At 40.0% G+C, this 25864-nt stretch overlaps 1 protein-coding gene across 1 annotated transcript in view; it reads right to left on the reverse strand.

The window, feature by feature from the left end:
* The window catches only part of SNTG2 (syntrophin gamma 2), a 625709-nt gene that overhangs the window by 262159 nt on the left and 337686 nt on the right, over positions 1 to 25864 (reverse strand). Inside the window, 2 exon segments of the mRNA XM_040348669.1 lie at positions 15148 to 15239; positions 17715 to 17802. Coding sequence (XP_040204603.1) covers positions 15148 to 15239; positions 17715 to 17802 — 180 coding nt within the window.

Raw genomic sequence — 25864 nt, forward strand, 5'->3', positions numbered from 1 at the left:
GGCAGGCTTTTGAGTGTCCTTGCAAAGAAAGGTGGCTATATTGGTCACTGATTTGTTTTTGTTTTGTTTTTGAATGCCAGAAATGTATATTTGTGAATGTTGAGATGTTATATTGGTTTCACTGTTAAAAATAAATAATTGAAATGGGTATATATTTTTTTTTTGTTAAGTTGCCTAATAATTCTGCACAGTAATAGTAGTCACCTGCACACACAGATATCCCCCTAAAATAGCTAACACTAAAAACAAACTAAAAACTACTTCCAAAAATATTCAGCTTTGATATTAATGAGTTTTTTGGGTTCATTGAGAACATGGTTGTTGTTCAATAATAAAATGAATCCTCAAAAATACAACTTGCCTAATAATTCTGCACTACCTGTATTAACCGCTTACAGACCGGAAGATTTGGCTGCTTAATGACTGGCCATTTTTTGCGATACGGCACTGTGTCACTTTAACTGACAATTGCGCAAACGTTTTACCCAAATAAAATTGACGCCTTTTTTTCCCCCACAAATAGAGCTTTCTGTTGGTGGTATTTGATCACCTCTGCGGTTTTTATTTTTTGCGCTATAACCAAAAAAAGAGTGACAATTTTTTGCTATAATAAATATCCCCAAAAATACGTAAAAGAAAAAAACAAATTTTTTCATCAGTTTAGGCCGATATATATTATTCTACATATTTTTGGTAAAAAAAAAAAAAGCGCAATAAGCATATATTGATTGGTTTGCACAAAAGTTATAGTGTCTACGAACTATGGGAAAGATTTGTGCAATTTTTATGGCATTTATTTTTTTTACTAGTAATGGCGGTTATCTGTCATTTTTAGCGGTACTGCAACATTGAGGTGGACAGATCTGACACTTTTGACACATGTTTGGGACCATTGATGTTTATACAGCTATAAAAATGAACTGATTACTGTGTAACTGTCACTGGCAGGGAAGGGGTTAACACTAGGGGAGATCAAGGGGTTAAATGTGTTCCCTAGTTAGTGTTTCTAACTATGGGAGGATGGGACTAACTGGGGGAGGAGACATATTGTTGTTCCTACTTACTTCTCCCTTGACAGTTACTACTGTTACTACTTACTTCTCCACTGACAGAACAGGGATTTGTGTGTTTACACACACTAATCCCCATTCTAGCTCTCGTTCCCGCAATTGCCAGTGGGCATCGACGTTCGCGCCTGCCGGCCACGCGCATTGCGGTCAATGGCCCTTAAAGGGGAAGACATATCCGTACAGCAATTAACAGGAACACGTTAGTTTGCCATCAAATATCGGCCTGAGCGAGTCGACAAGTGGTTAAAGTAAACTGAGCATTACTTGTTTGGACATTCATAGAAGAGTAAGGAAGATAACATCTTGCACTGAACTCTCTTTCTTGCAAAGTTCATTTTGTAAAATGGGTCTCAAGTAAAATGTATATTTTTTTTAGTGAGGGGTAGGGTTAGAATATTTGCTTGGTTATTGATGCGGTTACATAGTTACATAGTTGGTAAGGTTGAATAAAGACAGCAGTCCATGCAGTTCAACGTGTGTGTGTGTGTGTGTGTGTGTGTGTGTGTGTGTGTGTGTGTCTGTCTGTTTATGTTACTTTCATTTTCCATACTGTTTACATGTAAATATGAACACATGCATTTGAAGACATTCTTCACAAAGAAGTGAAACTTACATAGTTACAGTACATAGTTGGTAAGGTTGAATAAAGACATCCAGTCCATCCAGTTCAATCTGTGTGTATGTGTTTATGTCAGTACCACTTTCCATATCCCTATGCATTGCATTCACTAAGATACACATTCAAAAGTTTATTTAATTTATCTCCACTCTCCACTAACACCACCAACTGTGGGAGGGAGTTCTATATTCTTAGTTCTCTAACAGTTAAAAAAAAACCTTATGCAGTTTAGGATTGAAACTCTTCCCATCCAACTTTATTGTGTGGCCGTGTGTCTTCTTTAGAGACTTTAGGTTAAATAGTTTCTTCCTAGTGCTAGAGTCATCACTTAAAGGTTTGTATATCGCTGTATATCACTATTATATCTCCTCTTAAAGTGGTTTTAAACCCTTTTCAACCACTTTAACCTACATGTAAGCCTATATTTAGGCTTACCTGTGTAGCGCTGGGGTACTTCTAAGTACCGGTGCTGACAAAATTTAAGGGATAGTCAGAGTGTAACTTGACTCTGATCTCAATTGTAATTCGAAAAGGGTCTCTGTTTCGGCAAGGCTGTGCTGTGGGCTTATTCTGTTGTTGCCAGGGTGTTATACCACCCCGGGGCGACAGGTGGTGCAAGTGGAGTCGAGGTTTGGGTGTCTTTTGCCAGCAGCCAATCAGGAGGGAGTTTTCTCTTGCAGCATGCTGGGAGAGGGTACTTCTGGAACAGACGCCATTGAGGCGGGGTCTTTTTCCGGTGTGGCACCCACCTTCAGGGTGACATACATTGCGGCCCCCGGCAAGATGGCCTACCAGGCCGGGGTGCGCGTGCCATGCAGTGTTCCTGGTTTCAGGACCATGTTAGCCCGGAACATTTAAAGCTGTGGCGGGGCCCCAGTAATCGACTGGGTCCCCAATTCTGAGAAAATATCCCAAGCAAGATAGCAGTTCGGTGGGGAGTCCGCCTGAGGAGAGCCAAGAGAGGCTGGCGATCCAACAGGGCCTCGACAATCCATCAGGGATCAAGGTAACCGGACACTGAATGGTGGGATGTCAGCAACCTGTCAGTCGGTAACCTAATTGAAAACTACCTGAAGCTGATCCAGGCACTAATACTACCAAGGAGGATTGTCTCCATGATCTAAGTTCTAGGGAGGGTATGTGGCAGAGATCTTTTCCCTCAGGGTTCCGAGTGACACTCTGGCTGCCAGGTCGGTGTGAGAGGCCTGTCCAGGTACACTATACCCACTCCGGCTGGAGTGGCGACGAAAGCAAAGTGTTGTTGGAAACAGGACTGTTTCTGTATCGTTAGGCCTGAATCTGCTGTTCCTTCTCCTCATACATTTTTACTCTCTACCTCAAGTTTTACTGTTTTACCTGGTTGGGTAAATAAAAGCACAAGATAAAGACACCTGCTGTGTGGACATTCCATTGCTTCGGCTCTTATCAACTACCCTGGATGGCGGAATCCACCCAATCTATAACCAGCGGCTCCTTCGGGGGTGAGCGCTACACCTGTAGGTGCTTGAAATATCTCCTAAACCTCCACGATATTTACAAAAAATCAAGGGCACCAATGACAACGACACAGGCGCACTTTAGCAATGGCGATCGTGCCGTTCCTAATGGAGGCTGCGCCATGACTGGTGGCTCCCTCGCGCATGAAAGCGGGTTTATTTCCGCTTTAAGCATCTCTTCTCCAGGGAGAATACCTTTTGGCGTAGGGACTGTGAGGAATTAGCTTAGTAGTGTGTGTGACTCCCTGGATGAGTCCCAGTACAGTATAAAAGGCACATCAAGACAGCAGGATCTTGGTGAAGTGTGGTTTCTTTTCAAAGCCTCTGTTCACAAAGTGCAGGTATCAAAACAGCAAAAGAAAACAAAAACAGATAATAAAACAACATATTGACTGTTTGCCTGCCGAACGCACAGAAAATTAGGGTTTTCGGAGAACACCTGATTATACGTTTGAGCTCAACATTTGCTTGGCCTGAACCATTCGCCAAACACTACTTGCCACGTTGGGGGACTAACTACAAACACAGAAACCTAACTACTTGTCTTGGGACAGCCTACTGCTGCCCAGACACTTAACTTTCACACAGAATAAATGAGAGCCCATAGCAATTTTTTTATTTTCCTTCACTCAGCCCCAAAAATATCAGTGAAAAGGGACACAGACATAAATAAATAAAAACATCAGAGGTTTTACCCCTCCAATCCTTATCCAAAATTAGAAAAAAATATTTTTATTTTATTTTTTCAATGATTTGTATTAAGATTTCACAAAAATAACAAAGGAAAACAATATCTGTCATATAGCAATACAGAATAAAGGTATACAGTCATTTGAATACAGAATGCTTTCTGTGCAATTTCAAGTGCACTTTGCACTTGTAGTTTGCACTTGTAGTGCAAAGTGGATTTGCCTTTCGTAAATAATAACCCACTCTGTGTCTTGTGGGGGAGACAACACCTCCAACCCCTATATTTCATATTTCTTCACTTTCAATAGTTTTAATGGATTTTGCATGTGCTCTATTAACCGCCTGCCGACCAGCCGCCGCAGTTATACAGCGGCAGGTCGACTCGGCTGCGAGAGATCACATAATATTACGTCATCTTACAAATCAGCCAATAGGGGCACGTGCGCGCCCCCCTGCTTGCCCCTGGTCCTGACGCGCGTGCCCGGTGGGCGCGATCACCGTCCGGCACCCGCGATCACTTGTTACAGAGCGAGAACCGGGAGCTGTGTGTGTAAACACACAACTCCCGGTCATGTCAGGAGGAGAAATGCCTGATCGTCTGTTCATACAATGTATGAACAGCGATCAGTCATTTCCCCAAGTCAGTCCCACCCCCCTTCAGTTAGAACACACCTAGGGAACAAAATTAACACCTTCCTCGCCCCCTAGTGTTAACCCCTTCCCTGCCAGTGGCATTTTTATAGTAATCAATGCATTTTTATAGCACTGATCGCTATAAAAATGCCAATGGTCCCAAAAATGTGTCAAAAGTGTCCGAAGTGTCCGCCATAAGGTCGCAGCACCAATAAAAATCGCTGATCGCCGCCATTACTAGTAACAAATAAATATTAATAAAAATGCCATAAAACTATCCCCTATTTTGTAGACACTATAACTTTTGCGTAAACCAATCAATAAACGCTTATTGTGTTTTTTTTTACGAAAAATATGTAGAAGAATACGTATCGGCCTAAACTGAGCAAAAAAATAGTTGTTTTATATATTTTTGGGATATTTATTACAGCAAAAAGTAAATTTTTTTTTTTTTCAAAATTGTCGCTCTATTTTTGTTTATAGCGCAACAAATAAAAACCGCAGAGGTGATCAAATATCACCAAAAGAAAGCTCTATTTGTGGGAAAAAAAGGGCGCCAATTTTGTTTGGAAGCCACGTCGCACGACCGTGCAATTGTTGGTTAAAGCGACGCAGTGCAGAATCGCAAAAAGGGGCCAGGTCCCTTACCTGCCTAATGGTCTGGGTCTTAAGTGGTTAAGAGGTCCTGTCATGCTTTTGTTTCTATTGCTAGGGATATTTACATTCCTTTAAATAGGAATAAACGTGACACTTTTCTTTTAAAAAGAACAGTGTAAAAAAATAAAATAAAAGGTAAAATAAATAAGAAAAACTATTTTTAAACACGCCCCGTCCCGCAAAGCTCGCATGCAGAAGCAAACGCATATGTAAGCAGCGCCCGCATATGAAAACTGTGTTCAAACCACACATGTGAGGTATCGCCGAGATCGTTGGAGAAAGAGCAATAATTCTAGCCCTAGCCCTTCTCTGTAACTCAAAATATGCAACCTGTAGAATTTTTTAAACGTCGCGTATGGAGATTTTTAAGTGTAAAAGTTTGTCGCCATTCCACGAGCGGGCACAAATTTAAAGCAAATTGTTGGGTATCAATTTACTCAGCATAACATCATCTTTCACAATATAAAAACAATTGGGCTAACTTTACAGCTGTCTTATTTTTTTATTTAAAAAAGTGATTTTTTTCCAAAGAAAGTGCGCTTGTAAGACCGCTGCGCAAATATGGTGTAACAAAAAGTATTGCAATGACTGCCATTTTATTCACTAGGGCACAGGTGTCAAACTAGCGGTCCTCCAGCTGGTGCAGAACTACATGTCCCATGAGGCATTGCAAGGCTGACAGTTACAAGCATGACTCCCACAGGCAGAGGCATGATGGAACTTGTAGTTCCACAAAAGTTGGAGGGCCACCAGTTTGACACCCCTGCTCTAGGGTATTATAAAAAATATATATAATTTTTGGGGTTCTAAGTAATGTTCTAGCAAAAGAAAAACTGTTTTAAACTTGTAAACACAAAATCTCAAGGAAATGCTCGGTCCTTAAGTGGTTAAGCAGTGGTTCATCTGTATGTATGTGTAATGATCTGTGGATGGGAGGGTGAATTATTTTTGTAGTTGAGGGAATGGTTTAATATTCTGCCCATGTAGTGTTGAAGTTGGATTTTAATCCCCTAGATGTAGTGTACATGTTACAAAACACCTTACACAATAAAGGGACTATTATAAGCCTCTATGCCTGATCTCATGGAGTTTACCATTTTACTGATATTATCAAAGTCATGCAGAAAAGGTCATTATGGTTAGAAGAAAAACATTTAACTTCAGCTTTGCCCTAATTTTTGCACAGTTGTACAGGCTCCTGTATTAAAATGGCTTACTCTGATTCCACGGTACACTGTTTGCTTTTAACAGTGTTGATTAGAAGCTGTAAAGTCAGCTAAAAGTCATCGAGAGCCTGTCTTATTTCATTCCTGGGCTTTCTGTCCCTGGTCCACCCCTTTTTATTAATTTGATTTCAGTCTCTTCAACCTGGAGGATCAGCATCACACGTGGGCATTACGTGGTAGATCTACATGCAAATGCAGCCTACCTATACCCAATCCTCTAGATCAGGATTCTTCAAACAATCTAAACAAAGGGCCGGTTTATTGTCCTTCAGACTCTTGGAGGGCCGGACTTTGGCCAGTGGGGGTGGAAATTTTCCTGGCATCAGTGGGACTAAACATCTGGTATTAGGGGGAGGAATAGTGCCCCATTGTTTGTATCATATGGAGGAATAGTGCCGTATTAGTGGTGTTAGTGGGAGAAATGGTGCTTCACTGTCAGTGTCAGATGGCAGAATAGTGTCCTGTATCAGTGGGAGAGATATTGCCCCAAGGGCCAGATAAAGGCAAGCAAAGGGCCGCATCTGGCCCTCGGCCTGCAGTTTGGAGACCACTGCTCAAGGTAATTTATTATTTGCATAAATTCTCCCAAGAGTCAGCCAACTGCTTGCAACAGGGCTTAGGGTTCATAAGAGGAGTACTGAGGTAGAATGCTGTGAGGTTTACAAGAGATTATGTACTGCACTCTCCTGCTCCCTCCTACTAGCCGTGATCTTCCTGCATTGTAACTATAGAGAAGCACAGAGACCTGGGGATAATGTCATTGTGTCTGAAATAAGGTATGTAAGGAAACAGAAAGGTTTTATTTAAACATTTCATTTGCATACTTAAGAATGAGGAAAAGAAGGAACCACAAAAGGGAAAATAAATATTCTGAATAAACTTAACCTCCCTGGCGGTATGATTCTGTCTGGAATTTTGTACAAAAAGCGGTACAATTTTTTGCATGGAAATTTGGTGATATGTATTATAGGCCTGCAATTCTTAGTAATTGCTTAATTAAACCTGACCAAACAAGACTCTAGTAGACATTCCAGATGTGATAAATTTGAAACACAAACGCATGAATTATAATCTAATAAATAATATAATTTTATTCAATAATGCAATGAAAAATAATGAAATTTGTCAAACAAAGAAATTGAATAAACATCTTGAGTGTGAAACAGTTTGAAGCATGGAACTAGACAAAGTCTGACGTCGCAATCAGGACAATAGTACCTTGTTCCTTTTCGGACTTTTTTTCCATTGCCATCTCTCTTGCAACAGCGAACGACGCACATCCTGGTAGGCGCTAACTTTCTTGCGGTTGGTGGTACTTAGTCTATAAAATGACGACCTGTCAGGCATTCTGGGTTCACAACGTCAACAGCGCGTCGTCTTGGTATGTTAGCAGATACTGATGGCGTTGGGTGGTTGACAAAAATCTGCTCAGCCACCTTCCAGATAAAGTCCGAATGAACAAGAGGTGTTTCAGTGTTTGCTTTATAAAGGATATAGGCATTCCAAAGACATTGTTCCAGGAGATGCCTGAAAATCTTTTTGTAGTATTTCTTCTGCTGTTTCCGCATTGCCGGGTAAAATGTCATTGCCTGATCGGCTCTGTCGACACCTCCCATGGTGTGATTATAGTCGATCACGACTTGCGGCTTCAGCACATCTTTCCCATGTTTTGTGCGGACCATGGCAGTGGAGTTGCTGTGCACGGTGCTCATGAGACACACGTCCTTCTTGTCTCGCCATCGCATTGCCATCATTTTACCCTTTTGAAAGGCAACCATTTCTCCAGTTTTTATTTTTTTCTTGCCAAACATTGATGGCATGTCACGTCATACCCATCAGTTTTGTTTAGGAGCAAAACCTCATATAGTTCCAGAGATGTGTAAAAATTGTCTGTTGTCACACAATATCCCTGGTTCAGCAATGCGTCCAGCAGTGTAAGGACAGATGATGTGGCCATCCCATAGCGGCTGTACCTGGGGTTGAACTTGGTACCTTTACCAGTGTAAATGACCACATTCCAGATATATCCGGTGGATGATTCGCAGAGCATGTAAAATTTGATGCCAAACCGCGCTCTTTTGGATGCAATAAACTGTATCCAGCTCAGGCGTCCCTTGTAGGCCATCAGACTTTCATCCACACTGACATCCCTTTCTGGCACGTAGGTCCGCTGGAAGTTGGTGACAATCATTTGGCACACCTCCCAGATTTTTTTTAGTTTGGGTGCAGGATGCATGGCCTCATCAAACTCTTCGTTGTTGGTGAAGTTTAAATTCTTCACGATGAGCAAAAAGCGGTATTCGGACATCACTGTGCCAAAAAATGGAGTGGCCAGTAACTTATTGGTGGTCCAATACCATTTCTGGAGCGGTTTTCCCACCACCCCCTGAAGGATGATGAGTCCCAGAAACTGCCAGATGTCCTCTTTAGTCACCGGTTTCCACTTTCTGGTTCTGGAAATCCTGGCACGCAGCATAGCGGATTGCTGATCATGGTAGCGGTTTGTTTCTGTGACGATTTTTTAAATTACCTCATCAGTAAGAAATAATTGCAGGTACGCCAGAGGGTTGTCACTCTCCACATCTACCCTCATCCCAGGTGATCCAGTGAATTGGAATCTCGGGGGCACTGCCTGGTCCGTACCGCTGTCTATAGGGCACCAAGTGCGCACATCGCTTAGGTCAGGTGCGGGATCATCGCCGTTGTCACTTTCAGGATCAGTGTCAGATCCAGATGACAAATCTCCCCACGACTCACTATCGCTCTGTTCTGCGAGCAACTCTGTGTCGCTGCCGCTGTTGCTCAACTCATTCAAAAGCGCCTTTGTAAGAAAGTGCTTTTTTGATGCCATTTTCAAAAGATTTTTTTTTATGGGCACAAATGACAATGGCAAGGGCTACTGAAAGGGCACTGTGTCAGATTCCAAGGTGATACAGTGTAATCCTCTCAGATTACATTGTATCACCTCCTTTTAAGTGTTTGTGTTGTGTTCACATTTGAATTTCCCTCCCAGTTCCGCTCCCATGCACCATTGCTGCTGCAGGGAACGGAACCAGGAAGTCAGATGCCGACGGACGGAGCGGGGGGGTCTCGCTGGCGATCACAGCAATTGGAGATCATCGCTGGATCGCCAGGAGAAGGTAAGCCGCTGCAGGCTCTGCACAGCTGCCCCGAGCGTGACTCGGGGATACCGATAAGAGCAGAAAAAAACACCCTGAGTCACGCTCGGGAACACCACTAAGGGGGTTAAGCATTAACCATACCGGGTTGAAGAAGAAATCACATTAAATCGTGGAGAGTCAACAAACTTCATGCAAAAATTGTCACAGGTGGATACTGAGCCATTGTGCTGAAGCCAACAACGGTTATTACAGTAGTTTCACCACTGTGTTAGAGAGGAAAGCCTTGTACACACGGCCAGAATCTCGTCAGGAAAAAAATGTGTTTTTCCTGACGAGATTCTTGTCAAGAATCTCTTGCCGCCCGAGTGTACAGACTCTCCTTTCAAAAGAACCGCGATTCTCCTGAAAGGCAAGAACGCTGTGACGTCATCGCGTACGACAAGCTTGTCACATTCAATGCCGTTGCCGCCATCTTGCTGCACCCTACCTATGCCTAGGAAGCTGCCGCGCATGTGTCAAAGTCATTTCAAGCATGCGCAGGTAAGTACACACTCTCGGGTTTCTCTGCAGGAAAACTGACGAGAATCTCACAAAGAGAAAGAGAGAACATGTTCTCTTTTTTTCTCGTCTAGATTCTGGGCAGTTTTCTTGTCGAGAAACCAGAAAGGCTCGTACACACGCTCGGTATACTCGGCAAGAAAGCTCTGCCAGCAGTTTTCTTGCTGGTTCTTGTCGAGTAAACCGAGCGTGTGTACTAGGCTTAAGTCTCTTCTGCCTATCCAGAACTCCAATACATGAACAAATTGTTCGTTAGAAACAGATTTCAAGGAACTGTATCTGCAGTTGATAATTCCAAAGGCCAGGGCTGAGGTTTCTATTTCTGCTCTAACATGACCAAATGAACATTTTTTTTTCCATTACTGTCAAGGAGTCTGTATGGTCATAGGTTTCAGACCGGTCAAGGAGTAGAGAGAAAGTAACTGTAGGAAAAGGGGTCATTCAACTGTCTCTTTCAGTAATGAATATTAATTCTGACATTTCCGCTGCCTATAAGAGCAGAGTTTTAATTATTTTAGCAAACTACAACTAATAAAAGAAGAAAGTCATTTTTTTTTCATTAATTTGCTGAAGTGATATGCAGTATGTGATTAACAAAGGCTTTGGCACTTACATGTTAATTCAAGGACAGCTCCAAGATTTGACAGCGTACAAAACTGAAGTGCACTACAATTACTCACACCAAATGCATATGTAATATATACTAAACATAATAATTGCATGAATAATTCTTTTACATCAAGGACAGCGTCCCCTAAATCATTTTCTGATATGTAGTTTAAAAGTTTTTTTGTTGATTTAAGGCATGCCTTTATATAAATATGGTTAAGAACTGAATTATGAACTGAAGAAGGAGGAATGAAAATGAAGCTGTTGCCAGTGACAACCTGTAAATAATTGTCTTTCTTTCATTATCATCGAAAAAGTAACAAAGAGACTGAGACATTGTTGACCATGACAGCCTGCTAGTTACATTTCTAATTTCTCAAGGAAAATATATCAATTCTGAAGAGTTAATTTTCCAAATGTTATGGGCAACACATTTCTTGTGCTATTTTGCTTTTGCTTTTACAATTTGGATCTCATGCTTATACTACATTTAAAAATATAAGGCAAAATTGCATATTTGCCTTAGAAGATTATTTTTCTAGAAACAGACCAGGAAGACTGGAGAATATGAGTACATTCTAGGGGTATAGGAGATATGTAATTGAGCAGGTTAATGTGCATAAGACAGTTTTTTTTTTTTTTTTTTCATTAAACCAGTGGGTGATGCTTTCTTTCCTGATGGTGAAATTTAGTGGATGTCTATGCGGTATGGTGGACAGTTTTACCCCTTTGGTCCAATACACTACCAGGAGTCTATGGCATTGCTGGCCTCTCACTCCACCTAACACTGAATTTGTTTCTGGTTGCTGAGCTCCACTCCACTTGGATGCCCCTGCTCTGGGGTGCATTTCCATCAACATTGCTCTCCTTGTGTCTCTGCCTTATGGCACCTGGTTCCATGTAGCTTGTTATAGTAGTTCACAATCAATCTCCTGATGAAGTAACAGCGGCAAGACATATTGAGATTTCTTCAGCTTTCTTATAGTTCCACTGTACAGTTGAGTGTATTATAGTCCCATTGCTATAGAATTTTTATTGGTTAGTTTGTATTGTACACCTTATGTCTATATCAATGGGTACGGTGGAAATACTATCTGGGAGTGTCTGGTATATATTTTAATATGTATATGCCCCTAATAGGAACTGGTTTTAATAATTATAAGATATTTTTATACTTGATTTTTCCTGAGATGTTTACTCACCATGAAAGTCTCATATTCAATTTTTTTTTATTATATTCTACATACATTTAAGGATGTGGTGCTTGATATACCCACTGACGCTATGTCCTTAGTAAAAACGTAAAAACTGACTCGATTTCCCCATCCACACACTTGATCCATACACAGCATCCTCTCTGCTGAGCTATTGTATTCTGACAGCAGGGAGACTTCCCGCTAGCAAAATACAGTGATCAGCGCTATCGTCTATAGCTTATGACGCTGATTGAGTGGGTTAAATCAGATGGGGCAGTTGTGCAGAAGTCAATTGGTAGATCAACTTCTGTACAACCTTCCTGATCATACATGGATCAAAACTCAGCTGGTCCCTGCTGAACCAGCTGAATTATACCAATCCTCAAGTCTTAATTACACAGACCTGAGTTTGTTTCATATGCTTGTGCACTGTACACGTAATTGCCCTTTTTGTTATACTAAAACAATTTGATATTCTTTTCAAGCAAATATCAGCTATATTTAATGAGAAAAATTAAGAGTTTCTATTTTTGGGCCACATTTTGTGTGATTTCTGTGAAATCAATTTCACCAAACCATTCCACTTATGCCTATTCACTAACAACCAACCCAGCATAGCACAACTAAATGTAGAATTGGATCCATATTTCACAGCCCTTAGATTGTCTATGCTAGTCAAAGAACTTAGTAAATAACTAAGAGCTCTTTTTGTATATGAATAAAATTAAACATATTCACCCTCAAGATGAGGTGCCTAAGAGGGCATATGATTGCAATATACAGGCATACCCCACTTTTAAGTACACAACGGGACCAGAGCATGTATGTAAAACGAAAATGTACTTAAAGTGAATCAATACCCTTTTTCACTTCCAGGGTGTAGTGGGGGGTCAGGGACTGTAGTGGGGTTGTCAAGAGCTGTAGTTGAGGTCTCAGGGGCTGTATTGGGGGTGTCAGGGGCACACTGGAACAGGGCAGGCTATGCTCTCGGAGCTTCAGCTCCTTCTACTGCGGCTGCAAAATGTCCGTACAGTACTTGTAAGGCACTTTACATACACTCGCAGGTATGTCCTTACTCGCGAGTGTATGTAAAGTGAGTGTACTTAAAGCGGGGTATGCCTGTACAAAATGTTAAATGGTACTCTAGCATTGGGAGTGAACTACACTGAGCAAAATTATGAACCCAACATTTTTGTGTTTTGTGTATTTATCATGAACTGAACTAAAAAATCTATGACTTTTTCTATGTACACAAAGGGCCTATTTCTCTCAAATATTGTTTACAAATCTGTCTAAATCTGTGTTGGTGAGCACTTCTCCTTTGATGAGATAATCCATCCACCTCACAGGTGTGGCATATACAGGTTGCTGATCAGACAGCATGATTATTGCACAGGTGTGCCTTAGGCTGGTCACAATAAAAGGGGGGGGGGGTCAGGGGGGGTCCAAAAACCAGTCAGTATCTGGTGTGGCCACCATTTGCTTCACGCAGTGCAACACATCTCCTTCGCATAGAGTTGATCAGGTTGTTGATTGTGGCCTGTGGAATGTTCATCCATTCCTCTTCAATGGATGTGAGAAGTTGCTGGATATTAGCAGGAACTGGAACACACTGTTGTATACGCTGATCCAGAGCATCCCAAACATGCTTAATGGGTGACATGTGCGGTGAGTATGCTGGCCATGCAAGAACTGGGATGTTTTCAGCTTCCAGGAATTGTATACAGATCCTTGCAACATGAAACCGTGAATTATGATGCTGGACATTAGGTGATGGTCATCATTGAATGGCACAACAATGGGCTTCAGGATCTTGTCACAGTATCTCTGTGCCTTCAAGATGCCATCAATAAAATGTACCTTTATTCGTTGTTCTTAGCAAACGTCTGCCCATGCCATAACCCCACCACCACCATGGGCCACTCGCTCCACAACGTTGACATGAGCAAACCACTTACCCACATGACGTTTTACATGCTGTCTGCCATCTTCACAGGAACAGTGAAAACCGGGATTCATCCGTCAAGAGAACACCTCCCCAAAGTTCTAAACACCATTGAATGTGAGCATTTGCCCACTCAAGTCGGTTACGACGATGAACTGCAGTCAGGTCGAGCCCCCGATGAGGATGACGAGCATGCAGATAAGCTTCCCTGAGATGGTTTCTGACAGTTTGTGCAGAAATTCTTTGGTTATGCAAACCGATTGTTGCTGCAGCTGTCTGGTTGGCTGGTCTCAGATGATCTTGGAGATGAAGATGCTGGATGTGGAGGTCCTGGGCTGGTGTTGTTACACTTGGTCTGCGGTTGTAAGGCTGGTTGGATGTACTGCCAAATTCTCTGAAACACCTTTGGAGGTAGCTAATGGTAGAGAATAGAACATTTAATATAAGGGCAACAGCTCTGGTGGACAGCATGTTAACATGCAGTCAGCATGTTCATTGCACAATCCCTCAAAACTTGCGACATCTGTGGCATTGTGCTATGTGATAAAACTGCACATTTTAGAGTGGCCTTTTATTGTGGCCAGCCTAAGGCACAACTGTGCAATAATCATGCTGTCTAATCGTTATCTTGATATGCCACACCTGTTAGGTCGCTGGATTGCCTTAGCAAAGAAGAAGTTCTCCCTAGCACAGATGTAGACAGATTTGTGAACAATATTTGAGAGAAATAAGCCTTTGTGTACATAGAAAAAGTTGTAGATCTTGATATCAACTCATGATAAAAAGGGGCAAACACAAAAGTGTTGCGTTTATAATTTTGCTCAGTGTATTTAAGGCCTATAAAGAAGACATGTGGCCACACAATGAAGTTGATCGAGAAGTGGTTAAATATTAAACTGCATAAGGTGTTCTATACTGTACTGAGCAATAGGGGTGTTGAACTCCTTTCCACAGTTGGTGGTGTCAGTGGGGAGTGTATATAAATTCAAAAGACTTTTGAATGTGTTTTTTAGTGAACGCAATGCACAGGGATATGGAAAGTGGTACTAACATAAACACATACACACAGGTTGAACTTGATGGACCGGTGTTTTTATTCAACCTTACCAACTATGTACTGTAACTAAGTTTCACTTTTTTATGGAGAATGTCTTCAAATGCATGTGTTCATATTTACGCGCAAACAGAGAAACATCAGTATACAAGTTGCTTCCTTTTTCTCTTTTCATTCTAATTATGAAGGATTAGTACTTGAGTATATACGTCAAGTGGCAGATGGCATCTTAACTTGCTTCACAAATAATGTTACAATTGATTTTTTCATACCGTATTTGAAGTATTTCCATTTAAATGTAAACCACTATCAAAGAGAGGAGATGAAGTGCCGCTACTGTGGTCACTCGGTGGATCTGGAGAGCCTAAAATAGAAAAACAATAACTGTTTTTATATGTATTATTATTATTTATATATTATATTATATTATATATATATATATATATATATATATTATTAAATTGTTATATATATATATATATATATATATATATATATATATATATATATATATATACCGTACATAAAACTAAAAAGAGGACTGAAATGTATTTACAGTTTGCAGAGATTAAAGGCTTATTCACACAACTACAGCGAGCTGGTCAGCCTAAAAAGGAGCAAGATTTCCACATCTGAGAGTCACAGGTGTTTGCTAATAGCAATTTACCTACATACCCCAGTGGTAACATGCGTACAGAGACAGATGAGTGACCCCCGGGGGGTTGAACAGTTTGCATCCAGGGCTGCTCATCTGTCCTTAAATGGATGTGAATGCTTAGCATCTATCAGCCAGTTGGTGTTTTGTACAGGCTGCTGCCTGTGGCTGTACACAAATACCCGTTACACTTGGGAACAGAAATCGGGCACCTTTGTATGCTGTATGGTCCAATGGGAATATGAATAAGGCCTGTTTTATGGTAGTGTGTATTCAATGCAAACATACCCTCACAAAGAAGGGGGCATCAGTTCAAAATATAGATAAAGTTAGTACTTTGGGACTAGTAAAACATAATGAAGACACAGAAAGAAGCTTTTTTTTATTCCTTTGTACCCCTGGGGGCAGCAATGAAATTGCAGTGGCAGCTCAGTTTATGTCAACATGCTCTACCCATGTATAGAGCTGTGTATATGAGCTGTTGTTCAAGTCTGAATAGCTTGTATTCCCATTTAAGTCAATGAGAATGCAAAGTCAGCTAGGCTAAGTTCACTTTTGGAGAATGTTATACGATACACCTGTATTTGGTATGTAAGGTGTAAATGCTCCATCACTTCCATTTGCATCCCCCGATATCCCCTTCATGACAGCGGGAGGAGGTTCCTCTCTCCTGCACCTTCTGTCACATTTTAAAATTAGAACATCTGTGCTGTGCTTCATCCGTCCATCTGTTAAATTCATTCACAGCGATCTGTGAATGAAAAAACGACAAGCCCCGTCTGCTGCTAGTAGTTCTCAATGAACTGCAAACGCACTGATGAGCCCCTCTCCCAGTTTATTGGCACTTCCAGCAGCTTTTAAACAGAAAACCTGTACAGAGGTACAGGCAAGAAAGCTGGAGGATGTGTCTACAGGAGCCTGACACTGGTGACGTCTAAAACCAGGTGCAATGCTTTGCAGACTTTAGTGGGAAAAAACCTATAGACATTTTTTATGCATAAATATTTGCATTTATTTATTTTTTTCCCAAAGGTGAACTTATCCTTTAATGCAGACCAGAAGAAGATCAACTGTAGCTCAGAGCCACCTGAACTCAGAAGTGTTGCAAACTCTTAAAATGCTAATGAAATAGACCTGTAACTGCATTTGCCCAACGACATAAGTCCTAGGGCAAATGCATATTGCAATTCTTGTCATTGAAGACATTGCAGAAACACTGCAAGAATTTAGAAGCAAGGCAAGAGCTTTATCTTCTGCCTCCCAAGATCATTGGTAAATAAACTGATTCTGGGGTAGATCCACAAAGATCTGCCTATCTTTAGGCAGGCGTAGCGTATCTAAGATACACTACGCCGCTGTAACTTACTTTTTCTTCTTGTGAATTCTCAAAGAATCTGCGCGGTAAGTTACGGCATGCGCCGTCCTTAAAATATGCCAGGGTGCATTGCAACAAAGTACGCCGCAAGGACGTATTGGTTTCGACGTGAAAGTAAATGATGTCACATTCCAGCTTTAACTATACGCCGGAAAAAGCCGAACGGAAACGACGTAAAAAAATGCGTCGGCTGCTCGTACGTTTGTGGATCGTCGGAAATAGCTAATTTGCATACTCGACGCGGAAACGCCACCTAGCGGACGCCGACAAATTGCATTTAAGATCCGACGGCGTACTAAGGCGTACACCTGTCGGATCTAACCCAGATGCCATCGTATCTTGTTTTGTGGATCCTTTTGTGGATCTGCCCCATTCTGTGTTTGTATTCTGGATTACTAATGACTTTGTTTCCTGACATAAAAAATGTAAAAATATTTTTTGGCTAGGGTTTGATTTATTTTCTTGTCTTTGTTTTCTGTGTTCTTTTCAGGAAAATGTCACTCACTCTGTCCTAGCGCAAGAGGATCAGAGAAGCAGGAAGTGAGAAATACCTTGTAGTTCCGTTTCACATAATTTGATGAGATTAAAGTGAATATTCTTACAATTTATTGAGTGGAGAATTATAACTTCTTTGGTAAATCAGACTTAAAACATCAGTTATTAAAAAAAAACACCATTATAGTTTTCCTTTATAAAAAAAAAGATACATATTCTAGAAATGTATTGTTGCATTTTTTTATATTTTTTTTATTATAATAATGTTTTGCCCAAAAGTTCACATGCAATGCTTTTTATTAATACAAACTTACCTAGCGGGAGTTTAAGAAATGAAGGTGCTTCCTTGAAATAGTAAACTGTAATGGTGACTTCGTCTCCAGCATTTCGTAGTAAGTGGACCTGATTTGAATCCAGCAATCATGAAAGAAAAGTAAGTTCAACATATACTTCAACAGCATCTGGACATTTTCACATTTAATGACATATGCCAACAAAACAATTAAAAAGAATGAAGTATAAAGGTATACAGGTATATCACAGAACATAATTTGTACAACAAAACAATACACATGTATAACATAATTTAAAAATCGGAATTCTTCATTATAACATATATATTTTGTATCTGTGGACAATGTGTTCGCTATGACCATTTATACATCCTCAGGGAGCCTGAGGAGCAGCAGAACGATGACTGAAATGAATGGTCCAGAGCAATGTTTTGCGATGTGCGTGCCAACAGTGGTGCTACACTCACACAATGTAAATTATACAAGACAGGGCTTGGTATTTATCAGGCGTGGAGATTAACAAAGTAATTGGAAAAACAAAAAATTCTAATTTTACTAAACATTTGTATGCAAATAGGCCCAATGTGTCTTAAAGTGGATGTAAACCCACTCTCATCCTTTCTAAACTACTGCCTTAGTGCTGATCTATAAGGATATACATGCCTCCTACATGTATCCTTACCTGTCAAATGTTTCCCCTCTGTCTGTTATAAGAACTGAAAAACTGCAGATTCTGTGGGTAGATCTGTTGTCTGGAGCTTGGTGGGTGAAGTGGTGATGTTAGTAGACTCCCCTCCCTCCTTCTACACTCCCCTTGTCAACATGCATTTTTTCCTGTGTATTCCTTACACTAAATTCTGCTATGATTACTAACATCCATTCAAAATCCAGGAAAATAACCACATGACTTCATAAAAAGAGTGGGGGTGGGAATTAAAAAATAATGCCTGTCTCCAGGCTAGTGCATGAGATATGTAAATAACCTGTCACTCACAGCAAGGGGGCGGAACGGACTAAGGTTTTCTCTGTAAGTCCGTTTTATTTCACTGAACAATAAAAGAAGATTGCTCAGAGCTGGATTAACTCTGTGTGGCAAGACTGGGCACAGATGATAGGACATCATATACTGTACATTGTGACATCAGAAAAAAAAAATATTGGGTTTACATCCACTTTAAATAATAAAATGTGTCGATAAAATATTGCCTATAAATATTTTATTATGTTGCTTGAGTATTTAATAATGAAATAAATCTACTTAGGAAAGTTATGTAGCATAATTTGATCATGTTAGTGTTAACTAGAGCAAGCATGCATGTGAAGGGTCTCATTTATCCAGGTCATGGTAAAGCTGGTAGTAGTAATGAGTTACTTTCAATGGGACTTGTTCTGTAATGTTGAAGACATTTTGCAGTTTATCCAATTTGCTTTTTGGTGGAAGAGGCACCTTAATGCAATCACCATGGATGGAATTGTGTTCAAGTAGATGTCGATTGCTCAAGAACAGTATGAGAAGTGTGAAAGTTGTGAAATCACCCTGTTCTACATACATAATCCCACCCTTTGTTGGTTGGCATAGGTATTAATTATTCGATTCACAGAGCTGAAGGTGTGAACTGGTGTCAAATTGCAAGGGTAGAGATGCTAAAACAGCATTATATATGGAAGACAGGTGGCATTGAAAGCCCCATCCCCTGTTTGGGTAAAACAGCCATTGCTAAATGGGGTGGGAACATTCAATGCTGGAGTATGTCCCTGACAATAAAGTAGTGTGGATAAGCTGCCAAATGTCTTAAGCAAGTCCAGTTAAATATGGTTAACAATTACTGCATAGAAGCTTGTTTATTTGAAGATTAGACTGAATGTACCTGCTTGTATAGGATCTAGGGTTATTTGCAGAAACAGCACCAACTCTTTTTCAGGGACATACTACCTGTGTAGTTGCACATGGATTGCTATGGTCTTGGAGCCCATTGAAGAAGAGTTCTTGTTATGTTTTATATGCCCCAGTTTAGACTTGTTTTAAGCTTGCGGATTGATTGTTTAAGACCCTTCCTGGCCTCAGTTGTATAATTTCTATATCCAAAAGCTATAGATACAATTTATTTAAATAATGTTCAACATTATTGTTACGATAAAATAACAGTTATTATACTGTTATATGGACCTCTGCAAAGGGCATAACTACAATTTATGGAGCCCCATAGCAACAATTTGATTGGGCCTCCCAGCGACCTTTGATTTGGGCCCACTTCCTCCCAGCCAAAACATTTTTGGTTTGGGAGGAAGTGGGCAAATGATTATAACCCAGACAGAAAGTGATGGGAATTTTCCAACAACAAATCCAGACAAAAATACAATTATTTCTCTAGTAGAGTAGGAAAGGGCAAAACACATTGTCAGATTTTTATTCCTGTCTGTGTTCCTGTTGCAGATTTTCCCTTACCTGTTTGATAAACAGCAGACGGGGAAAAGACAGGAAATCTTTCTTATGTAGCTTACCAGTAGAAACCAGAAAGGAATTCTAAATCTTCCCAGAAAAACGTTGACATATACATCATACTTTAATAAGTATGCTTAAAGCGATAGTAAAGCTTTGTTTTAAAAAAAAAATGTCATCAAAATAACAAAACAAGCTTTACTTACCTGCTCTATGCAATGGTTTTGCACAGAGCAGCCCTTATCCTCTTCTTCTGGTGTTCTCCGATGGCACTCCAGGCTCCCCGTCCATTCCACACAGTCCCTCTATGGATGCTTGCTCTCAAGCTGCCCTGTCTGCGTCTGTTGACACAGAGTGGTTGGCTCGGCCCTTCAGCGTACAGATACAGGAGCTTTCTGTAATAAAGATGGGTGACAGGTCTTGAACCCACACTCCCCTCTAAGCTTTCTGCATTCCGCAGGCAGTGGAAAACTGGACAGACTATTGTGCAGCCCAGTGATTGTGCCACTACCATGCTTTGAAGATAATACCTGGGTTTGCAAATGTATCTGGTGAGGCACCTGCTGCTGCCGTCTTGGGGCCGCATATTTGTAGCCATGGTCAAGCTCTGTGGTGAGTATGAGGACTTACAACCCCTCCTGCCCTGTGCCTTTACAACGAATACTATGCCAGATTGCCAAACATATACTTTTTCATCCTAGGTACAGTGTTACACACCCCTGTAGAGCGAGCTGGATCTTGCGAAACTAGGCTAGTTGGGTAGTATGATGCCCATGTACTCTGTCCACTACTATACTTGTATATTAATATTTACTGTCTATGTATTGTTTCAATTGGCAATTGTTGGTGTTATGTATGTAACATTTTTACTCTACGCATGTAAACAACTTATACTTGAATAAATTATATACTATACAATTACTGTTATTTTTACTGGCGGAAACGTTGCCACTTCATTTAAAGTCCTGGGGCGAATCCTTTTGTTTTGATCTGGTGCACACAAAGTGTATTTATATCAGAAAATGTTTGAATTGTGCCTGGAGTTCAGCTTTAAATTTACTCAGTAGCTCACCAGCGTATTTCGGTATTAACTGATCTTTTAGAGATGGAAAGACTGTGGACTGTGTTAGGTACAGAGAACCATCCAGGATTACCACAAGCTCTGAAGGTAATAAATCTTCTCTCAGATGAGGGAAAGAAAGGAAGAACTGTGGTGAATGACAGCATGATCCCAAAGACTCTCCTGTGCATCTGACAGTCAGCTCTTCTAGAATGTAGACTTCAGACAGTCAGGGCTAATGATACAGTACTGGATCTCTGTTATCTTTATGGACACACTTATTTTTTATGTTTATTTCCTCCCTAGTGTGAACCCCTCCCACCCTAGGACCCCATAGTAGCTGTGTGGGCTGCTTTGGATGTAGTTATGCTACTGTCTCTGCATAATTTATAAAATATATGATTTAGAATGTGTACACTGACATTGAAGTGATCCAGTTTGATATTTTTATGGATTAGACATAGAGTTCAATATAACATAGTAAAAATAATTATGCCCCAGTAGAGCTTACATCCCAGTGTGTTTTTCAGTCATTATTACAATTTGTATTCATTTTTTAGTACTACTACTGACATATTCTGTAGTGCTATACACGGAACCCTGAACTATTCTCAACCAACTCTGCAACCAAGGAGCTTACAATTAAGTCCCCATCACAATTATATATATTTTTTATAACAATTATATAGCTCTGACATATTTTGCAATGTTGTACAGAGCATGTTGGGCCATATTCACACCTGAGAAGCTTAAACTCGAATGACCTTACTAACAACAGAGACAACATTATTATACTTCATATAGATCTAACATATCCCCCACATTCACATTCATCACACCCACTTTCACAACTCCCAAGGAGCTTACAAATAACCGTTTCCACATACACAATAATAATAATAATAATATACAATAGTAATATTATACTTGTAGCTCTGATATATGGATTTCCCATATATTTCTATACTGGAGACGATGGTTACCAGGACAAATAAAGAGACGGAATCTCCCAAATGATGACACTCACCTGAAGGTTTTAACGCCTTCCAATTCTATCCAAAACTAACATAAAAGGTTTTGGCTGTTCATACACTTTAACCACTAGGCTACCGCCTGCCGTGAAATGACGGCGGGATGATAAGCCTCTCATTCTGGGAGGACGTCATATGACGTCCTCGCCTTCCTGACCCACGCGTCACTGGGAACCTGATGCGCGTGCCCGGTGGCCGCGATGTCCGCCGGGCACCCGCGATTGCCCAGTAACTGAGCAGGAATGTGGATCTCTGTGTGTAAACACAGAGATAGAATGGCCTGTTAGGAAGAGGAGACTGGTGGTGTGTCCCTTGCACATAGGGACACCGATCAGTCACCTCCTCCAGTCAGTCCCCTCCCCCTACAGTTAGAATCACTCACTAGGGTACACATTTAACCCCTTGATCGCCCCCTAGTGTTAACCCCTTTCCCTGCCAGTCACATTTACACAGTAATCAGTGCATATTTATAGCACTGTTCTCTGTATAAATGTGAATGATCCCAAAATAGTCAAAAGTGTCCTATGTGTCCGCCACAATATCGCAGTCACGATAAAAAACGCTGATCGCCGCCATTAATAGTAAAAAAAAAAAAATACTATAAATCTATCCCCTATTTTGTAGCCGCTATAACTTTTGCGCAGACCAATCAATATATGCTTATTGCGATTTTTTTTTTTTCAAAAAATATGTAGAAGAATACGCAACAGCCAAAACTGAGGAAGAAAATCATTTTTTATATATATTTTTGGGGGATATTTATTATAGCAATTTTTTTTTTCAAAATTGTCGCTCTTCTTTTGTTTACAGTGCAAAAAAATAAAAACCGCAGAGGTAATCAAATACCACCAAAAAAAAGCTCTATTTGTGGGGGAATTTTTAGATACAGTGTTGCATGACTGCGCAATTGTCATTCAAAGTATGACAGCGCTGAAAGCTGAAAAAATGGCTTGGGCAGGAAGGTTAAGAGGTCCATTTTTTTAAAATGTTTCAGCATTTATGTAAGCACAACAAATAATAGCAGAGTTTGCCCTGTCTGAAAGGGGCCTAATGGTTTCCTTGTTGCCCTTGTTAACATTCGGTCCTAAGAGAAAAATACCTATTTAAATCATTCAACCAACAAGGGAAATAATGTGAGGAAGACTTCTGTGTACTATCTATGGAGAATCATGTGTGAACAGCCAAATGTATCTTTTTCAGCCAAACAAACTTCTAGCTGCAGTGTGAAGTGAAACATTTAGTAGTGGTCTTATCACCAATGTGTCAGCTTTGTCTTGGTTGTAAGGGAGTCAGCTAGCACTGTTAACTAGGGTTTCCCACAGAGATGGTGTGAAAAAAAAGCAAGCATGTGGCCCCCCCAGAAAATTCATACCAGAATCTTTAGGTCTGTTATGAATGGTAAAAAAATGTCCTACGATGTAAGTCCATTGTCAGACACATAGTCCAGCGATACAGATCTACGTCCATCATGACGATGCCCAACATCTGCTGACCTGTTGAAAGAAAAAAAAATGGACGACCGCGGTCTGACAGAGTCTGCATGTTAGGTACCAGCGTATTAGATGACCCCCGACTTTTAAGAAGAATTTCATGTGTTAAAAAGTCGTCTTATACGAAAATACGGTAAGTAAAACAGCCATTACCTTATGAGAGCTTGTTTAGGAGGGAACGAAGATCACTCAAGATAAACCCAAATTTAGTAAATCAAACATAGGGTTTGATTTACTAAAGGCAAATAGACTGTTAATGTTAGGACTCTACACGGAAACTTTCCACAGAGCTTAGTGAATAAGGTGAAGCTCTGTTGACTTCTATCATTCAATCAGAAGTAAGCAAAATGTATTTTTTTTCCACATGATTGGGTATTCTTTGCAAAGTGAAACATTACCACATTCACTGAGTTTTGGGGCAAATTCCCTTGCAAAGTGCCACTATACTTGCAAAATGAACAGCCTATTTACCTTTAGTAAATCAACCCCATAGACTATAATATCTATCTATCTATCTATCTATCTATCTATCTATCTATCTATCTATCTATCTATCTATCTATCTATCTATCTATCTATCTATCTATCTATCTATCTATCTATCTACTGTATCTAACAATACAGCTTAATTCAGAGTAGTGTTGTCACCTGCTAGTAGGCTGTGCCTGCTTACACTATAGTAAGATGAGATGCAGGGAACATGGCTACCTGCATTGTCACCTCTAATTCTAAAGCTTATTAATCAGCACCCTGCCATACTTGGCCCTGCTCTGCTTCCTAGACTGACAGCACTGCTTCTGCAGCTGAAGTTCTCCCACTATGAGCTGCAGTGTCTAGTAGGAGATGGGTATGATATGGGAGGATTTGGCTAAGTCGGGAAGTAATAGATAGTTTTTTCCATACGAGTAGTGTACATCACTGGATTTGGGATTTGCTTAGACTGGGCCATTAGATTAATTGTGCCTAGCCACTAGGACCCAAATTAGCATGGGTTTAAGGAGTTAAGATGCTTTAAATAAACTCAGTGATCATAATACTGAATAATATTTTTTACAGGCACAAGGTTCCTGCCACTCAGTTAATCAGTATATTTCAAATAGGCTTTTCCTGAATGGTCACACTACTTAAGCACTGTATGTTTCCATGCTAATTACTATGTTAATAAGGCCTTCAGACTGCATTTAATTATCAAAATTGAACACGAATCATCAGCTAATCAGAGAGAATCATATCCCTGTGCTTCTGAATATGTAGACTAACCAATATAGTTTGACTGTTTAATTAAAATGTTTAAACAGGAAGTACTTGGTGGTTTGTAAGATTATTAAAGGGAATGTAGCATGATGTTGTATACATGTTCATTATTTATTATGGTTAGGACTAAAAAGTTAAATAAATAAATAAATATATTTTTAGTAAGATAAGTTTGAAATATTACATAAGACTATTTTGTATTATCATATGTAGCCAAAAGATGGACCTGTTTTCTTTCTTTCACGTGCTTTCCAGTTTCTCTTTTCCTCCTACTGAAAAAATTGGATTCAATTGGAAAAAGGTGCAAATGTGCAAATCCTTGAAAAGTTCAAAGTTGTACGCATTTATGAATAGACCCCTCTGTTATTAAAAGTATTTAATAAAATACATTTTTTGTTCATTGTTCTTGTAATATGCTCAAAAGATAAATCATTTTTAATTATTAAATTTATCTGGCACAGTTAAATTTAAAAAAATATGACCGTTCATGCATTCCAATGCAATTATAATATAATTATAATTGCATATACTGTAATTAAAAGGCATGTGTTATCTTTTCATGTTGTTCAGATATACACAAATGAAGTAATAATCTAGGATTTTGATGTTAATAAAAGTGTCAGTTTTTGTAATACTGTATATCCCTTGTTTCTGTTTATATTTTTAATTATGTTCTGTATGTACTCTGTTCTTCTTATACATCAAAGCAAATTAATGCAATGCGTCTGTTGAAAAATTTCTATCTTAAAGTATATTTCCATTTTTGAGAAAGAAAATCCCATTATATGTTTGTTATGTGTTTCCATTCAGACAGCACACCTACAAAGTGAGTGATCTGCCCCAATAAAAAGACTGGGGACTGACATTTTATTTACATACAATGCAGGAGAGCAGTT

This window comes from Rana temporaria, chromosome 4 (genome assembly GCF_905171775.1).
Source record: "Rana temporaria chromosome 4, aRanTem1.1, whole genome shotgun sequence".
Taxonomy (NCBI): Eukaryota; Metazoa; Chordata; class Amphibia; order Anura; family Ranidae; genus Rana; species Rana temporaria.